Below are 7,154 nucleotides of genomic sequence, written 5' to 3'. Positions count from 1 at the left end.
TTTGCGTTCAAAGGTTGCTAATGCCTAACCTTTCACTATCAATAGGGGATATGATTGTATCCCACTATATTCACTTCCTATGCTTCAAGTGACCTCCCCAAAAGAACCATATTATGGTCTTTTTCAAGTTGTTTACTGACATTAATGGGAGCTTTGTATACTGAAAAGAAATATGTACCAAGATTCCCAAGTACCGACTTACACAAGGTCATTTGGACATTGAATGAAAGGGTAGAAGCCTTCCATTTAGATAGGTTGGCACAAAATTTATCAATCACAGGAGCCTAGTGAAGTGTTATATCCATTAACGCACCCACCAGAAAACCTAAGTAGGTGAATAGAAAGGAACTAATACATAATCAATATGGCCAGCTAATAAATTAAATTTCAGGTTTAATTCACCAAAACCAGTTATTTTACTTTTACTCAAATTAACCTAAAGGTTATATGATAGTTCGAAACATCATAATATTTCGATTGGATTCTTCATATAGTTCGGAGACCAAGAACCCAAAAAGAATACATCATCGACATACTACAGGTAGGAGATCTCGGGTTTGTTATTGAGTAATTCGATACCTCTAGTAGCGTTTTTATCTTTTGGCTCCTCCATTACTACATGCAATGCTTCAATATCCCCTCTGCCTAACACTTCTCTCTATGGGGAGCTCAGTTGTGGATACTCGTTAATTAAAATTAAAGTCCAGACCAACGTGAAAGGATAGTCTGTGCAACAGCGTGTTGGTGATTTTAGTGCCACGAGACATTTTGGGTAATTGGTACTAACTTGTGAACTAAGAGGCTTATTATTTGTGATATATATTATATGTTTGGTTAATGCAGAGTGCATGTATGTATAAGATCGAACTATAAGTCGGTACGACAGAATGGTGAATGTTAAGGGGGCGGTGCCCCCTTGCATGGTCCGAGGGGTAGCGCCCCTAGCAAGGTCCAAGGGGCAGAGCCCCTGACGATGGTCCCGTTAAATTTTGTCAGTTTTGAAAACCAATGATTAACCCATTAAATTCTCTCATAACTAATTTAGAAGATAAAAACCCTAATCTGTCATGTATGTATAAGTCTCCTCTTTTGATTCGTATAGAACCCTTCTCAGCTCTTCTTCTTTTAAAATGAATACTTAAAACTCTCTTGCGATTTGATTTGTGATTCTATGTCGAGATACAAAGGTAGCATTTTAGATTATCTTATACTGGATTTCTTGAAACCCATGGAAAAGGTGAAAATATCAATTCGAAAAACGAACTTACACGATCATAAAGAATCCAATTTTCCACCATTACCCTAATACTAATATCCCCAACACAACGCAACCTGAATTTCATTTGGTCTATTGTCAGATATCGAAACTCTCAACTCATATTGTCAAAACCATTTTTGGACCCCACTTTAAAAAGTACATTACTATTTAACATAATTCATCCCATAATAATTTATATGTTCTTAATTATCAAAACCAAATAAAAGAAATATATGCATAAACTCACCTACTACCACTAGCATGCTACGTTTACTCGTTTAGTGCATTGAATGAGAAACACCCACTAGTTAGTCCGGTCCAGCATGCCCACGTCAGCACCATCTACACCATTGATCAAATCTCACAAAATCGGACGGCTGTCATTTAACGCTCTAACCAACCTACCACCTTCTATCTCTTCTTCCCTTTCGTTTCCACCTACCTACCAATCCCCCGTTATTCACACACCCACCTCTCTTCTATATAACCTCCAACCCCCGCCACCCAATAACTCAGCAATCTGATCAATACCCATTCACGCACAAAGAGTGTGAGTCTAGTGTGTGAAGAAGTACACAATTAGATTGTTCTTGTTTCTTTGATCTATAGTCTACAATCTGTATAAATAATAATGGAGAACGGTAATCACGTTAATGGAGTCGTTAATGAGTTGTGCATCAAGGATCCATTGAACTGGGGAGTTGCAGCGGAGGCGTTGACCGGAAGTCACCTTGATGAGGTGAAGAAGATGGTTGCGGAGTTCAGAAAGCCGGTGGTGAAGCTCGGAGGAGAGACGCTTACAGTTTCTCAGGTGGCGGGGATCGCCGCTGCTAATGACAGCAACACCGTGAAGGTGGAGCTGTCGGAAGCCGCGAGGGCTGGTGTTAAGGCGAGTAGTGATTGGGTTATGGAGAGCATGAATAAAGGAACTGATAGTTATGGTGTCACCACCGGCTTCGGCGCCACCTCTCACCGGAGAACTAAGCAAGGCGGTGCTTTACAGAAGGAGCTCATTAGGTAATTTAATTTAATACTAATAATAATACTAATGACATTATAATATATATATATATATATATATATATATATATATATATATATATATATATATATATATATATATTAAAGTTTTAAGTCATGAAACATACAGATTATATATATATATATATATATATATATATATATATATATATATATATATATATATATATATATATATATGAGATCTATGGTTTATAATATTATTTGAATTAATCTTTGATCAGAAAAGAAAATAGAAGATCTATGTTTTTTTTTCATTATTATTTCAATATAGTTGTAAATAATTAACTAAATTACATGTTAGTTACAATTGACTTCTGAAAATATAGTTCACTTTTTTTGGAATAAAATACCTAAATTTGGATCCACGAGTCTCACATGGAAAAATAATAAATATTGGCGGCACACCCGTTAATGGAGATCTGAGTTTAATTTTTTTTAATATATAAAAATAAACGAAGAAAATTCATATATATTTTGTTAAAACAAGAAATGGATCTATAAATATTAGGTTTGATAAGTCATAATTCAATAAGATCTCAATTAGATCTCATTATTTTAATGTTTTATTTAAAGTAAGAGATAAAATCACTTTTTAAGGATAATTGGTATGCTACAAAAAGAATGTATTAAAAAAAAAAAGAGAGAAAATTTGGCAAGCATTAAGAATTTGAATAATATATATGTTTCATTTGGTATTTGTATTCTTGTACTTTGTTTAAAAACACTTGTTTTTTAATTATAATATTTTCATAATTGGACAGAAAAGAAAAGTCAAATCACTCTCGGTTGTTTAGAAATGCAATATTTTGTCATAATAAATTGTTTTAAAGTTTTTTTATTTATTAAAAAATTATGAAATACGAATCAAATTGTTTGTAATCTAGTAAACTATTCTCACTACATGTATAATCTATGATATATTTTAAATATATTGTCATAGGTTGAAGATATATATTATATTATTCATCAGATCCAATAAATATAATGTTAAAAAAATAGTTCCATTAGTTAACCCCATGTTGCAAAATTAATGTAAGTACGAATAAGGGTGGCAGGTTAGGTATGCATAATCGGGAAATAGGACATCAATTCAATTTTTAAAATAAATCTGATTATATAAATAATCAATAAAAAAAATTAAGTTATTGGGGTAGGTAAAGACCTAAAGTATTTTTTTAATTTTTTATTTCAGATTATCACTAAAAAGTATGATACGTTTTGTTCTAACAAATTAGGCTCTTTTATTTGTATTACAGATTTTTGAACGCCGGAATATTCGGCAATGGAACGGAAACAAGCCACACACTTCCACATTCCGCCACAAGAGCCGCCATGATCGTCAGAATCAACACCCTCCTCCAGGGTTACTCCGGCATCCGATTCGAGATCTTGGAAGCCATCACCAAGTTCCTCAACAACAACATCACCCCTTGTTTACCCCTCCGTGGAACCATCACCGCCTCCGGTGACCTTGTCCCCTTATCATACATCGCCGGCCTCTTAACCGGCCGCCCCAACTCCAAAGCCGTCGGTCCCACCGGAGAAGTTCTCAATGCCGAAAAGGCCTTCGCTGCAGCCGGAGTTGAAGGTGGGTTCTTCGAGTTACAGCCGAAAGAAGGGCTAGCACTTGTTAACGGCACCGCCGTCGGGTCCGGGATGGCTTCCATGGTTCTGTTTGATGCTAATGTGCTTGCGTTGTTGTCGGAAGTGTTATCGGCGATCTTCGCTGAGGTTATGCAAGGGAAGCCGGAGTTTACCGATCACTTGACACACAAATTGAAGCATCACCCTGGTCAAATCGAGGCGGCGGCGATCATGGAGTATATTTTGGACGGAAGCGATTACGTCAAGGCGGCGCAAAAGGTCCACGAAATGGACCCGTTACAGAAACCAAAACAAGATCGTTATGCTCTCCGTACATCTCCCCAATGGCTCGGACCACAAATCGAAGTAATCCGATCATCAACCAAAATGATCGAGAGAGAAATCAACTCCGTCAACGACAACCCATTGATCGACGTTTCCAGAAACAAAGCTTTACACGGTGGTAACTTCCAAGGAACCCCAATCGGAGTTTCCATGGACAACACCCGTCTCGCCATTGCTGCAATCGGAAAACTCATGTTCGCTCAATTTTCTGAACTGGTTAATGATTTCTACAACAATGGATTACCATCGAATCTCTCCGGTGGACGTAACCCTAGTTTGGACTACGGGTTCAAAGGTGGAGAAATCGCCATGGCTTCTTACTGTTCTGAGCTTCAATTTCTCGCAAATCCAGTCACCAATCACGTTCAAAGCGCCGAACAACACAATCAAGACGTTAACTCTCTCGGATTAATTTCCGCGAGGAAAACCGCTGAAGCAGTCGACATCTTAAAACTCATGTCCTCGACATACTTAGTCGCTCTATGCCAATCCATCGATTTACGCCATTTGGAAGAGAACATGAAATCGACAGTGAAGAACACCGTAAGCCAAGTCGCGAAAAAGGTCCTCACCATGGGCGTCAACGGCGAGCTCCACCCGTCGAGATTCTGCGAGAAAGATCTCCTCCGTGTTGTTGACCGTGAATACGTCTTCGCCTACATCGACGACGTTTGCAGCGGCACCTACCCATTAATGCAGAAGCTCCGACAGGTTCTCGTCGACCACGCTCTAAACAACGGCGAAACGGAGAAGAACACTAACACCTCCATCTTCCAAAAGATCGCTACCTTCGAAGAAGAATTGAAAGTCCTGTTACCGAAAGAAGTTGAAGGTGTTAGAATCGCTTATGAGAATGATACATTGTCGATTCCAAACAGGATTAAAGCTTGCAGATCGTACCCGTTGTATAGGTTTGTAAGGGAGGAGCTCGGCGGAGGGTTTTTGACCGGAGAGAAGGTGACGTCGCCGGGAGAGGAGTTCGACAGGGTGTTCACGGCGATGTGCAAAGGTCAAATTATTGATCCGTTGTTGGAGTGTCTTGGAGGGTGGAATGGAGAACCTCTTCCAATATGTTAGGAAAGTGAGAGTGTGAAACCGTTTGAATTGTATTTGTAATATTCTGTTTTTTTTTTTTTAATTTTATTTGCATTCAATATTCTCATCAAAGACTTCCACTTTCAAGTGTGGTGTATGTGGTTGTAAATCATATATATTGACTTATTTTTGCCTATTGTTTTTCATTATGTTGGGGAAATAATTATAATAAATTGATTTTTTTTAAATGGGCAGAAGAATTTATGTGAAAAAACTAATAGATATTAGAAAAAACATTGCAAGAGAAACAACTAAAATTGACTTTTAAAGCCATTCAACCCTAATTAAGTTTAAGTTTTTGTTTTTACACTAAAAGCCAAAAATACAATTGTGTAATAGTATTTTTTTTTTTTTAAATAAAAATGTCTTCTTTCATGTAGAAGATTGAAAAAATGTAGCATTTTGAAATTTCTAAAAAAAGCCAAGTCATTTGAAAGGTCACTTACAAACCTTATGTAGTAGCATTACCAATGTGTTAATTTTCTGACTTTCTGACCATGACAAAAGATAGCATTGCCAATGTGTTAATTTTTTGACTTTCTAACCATGACAAAAGATTGAATATAAAAATGAAATTTAGATTCTTTGTGTCCTACAATAACATAATCGGGTTCAATAAGAATGAAATTCAGATTATTTGTGTCCCACCATAACATAATCGGGTTCCATAATAATGAAATTCGGATTATTTATGCCCCACTATAACATAATCGGGTTCCATATGTCGATTGCTAAGTGAAAATATATAAATATATGTTTTGCTTTCAACACCCAAGCCACTCAACCAAATTAAAATGTTAACTTTGAGGAGAAGAAGAGTAATTCTCTTAGTGGCAACATTAATACCCTATACAAAACTGCTCATAATAATTTGTCTCGTGGAAGAAGCCGAGTAATTTCCCCTCAACTCCAATTCCCAATTTCATCTATATATTTGATCGTAAAGGACGATGGAATCAATAATGACCTAGAATTTATAACAATGTTTGGTTTCAACTTATCCATGATAATTTCTATGAAAATAAAGAGGTCACACTCTAAACTACAATGATCTTTAATTGAAACCATTTTCTTAGTTTCCAACATACATGAAATGACTTTTAAAATTTGAGCCCCCAACCCAACATGTTCTCAAAAACCTACCCAACATGTCCTCAAAAACCAGTTGAGTATCCCATACCCATATTTCCCTTAAAGAAACTACCAATATCAAAACATGTATCGAGTAATTGATCATTGATCTAATAATGTTCGACCCAGGGTCGCAACCTCCACCTCCAAACTGTAACCCATAAACCCCTATCAGAACCATATGATGTTTTAATAACAAGACCTCGCACATCATTTGGTTATGTTAAAAACATCAATCTCCATTAAAAAATAAGTGCCTTACTGAAAGCGTAAATGCTAATAATCCATAGCATGCTTTGATCTTAAAGAAACTAGCAAGATCAAAACATGGATCGAGTAATTGATCACCGATCTAATAATGTTCGATCCATGGTCGCAACCTCCACTTCCTAAACTGTGACCCGTAAACCCCTCAACCATATAATGTTTTAATAACAAGAGCTCACACATCATTTGTTTATGTAAAAACATCCATCTCCATTTATAAAAGAAGTGTCTTATTGAAAGCATAAAGGCTGATAATCCATAACATACTTTGATATTTGTGATATGTCATAAATTATACATATTTAATGGATATATTTAATATTTTTCTGCACATTTTTATAGATAGTTGATATTGAAATGTTATAAATTTATATTTTAAAGATTATTAGGACAAAATGAAAAAAAAAAAAAATAGAAGTTATTTAGAGCA

The 7,154-nt window shown here is 36.1% G+C and overlaps 1 protein-coding gene across 1 annotated transcript; it reads left to right on the top strand.

Annotated features, from left to right (window-relative positions):
• Nucleotides 1-1,751: 1,751 nt before the first annotated feature.
• LOC145000822 (phenylalanine ammonia-lyase) lies at nucleotides 1,752-5,460 on the top strand. The gene is made up of 2 exons (XM_078960105.1): nucleotides 1,752-2,275; nucleotides 3,559-5,460. The coding sequence occupies exons 1-2, from the start codon at nucleotides 1,890-1,892 to the stop codon at nucleotides 5,306-5,308; spliced, it is 2,136 nt and encodes a 711-aa protein (XP_078816231.1). The 5' UTR covers nucleotides 1,752-1,889; the 3' UTR covers nucleotides 5,309-5,460.
• Nucleotides 5,461-7,154: the final 1,694 nt, after the last annotated feature.

Source organism: Lactuca saligna, chromosome 6 (genome assembly GCF_052625555.1).
Source record: "Lactuca saligna cultivar CGN05327 chromosome 6, ASM5262555v1, whole genome shotgun sequence".
In the NCBI taxonomy this organism is placed as follows: Eukaryota; Viridiplantae; Streptophyta; class Magnoliopsida; order Asterales; family Asteraceae; genus Lactuca; species Lactuca saligna.
This window is presented reverse-complemented; position numbering and strand designations above follow the sequence as displayed.

Bases quoted from the DNA above. Each gene is read 5' to 3' on its own strand.
- LOC145000822 (XM_078960105.1), top strand. From the start codon at position 1,890: ATGGAGAACGGTAATCACGTTAATGGAGTCGTTAATGAGTTGTGCATC. The intron at 2,276-3,558 runs GTAATTTAATTT...TTTGTATTACAG, and splicing joins TTACAGAAGGAGCTCATTAG to ATTTTTGAACGCCGGAATAT.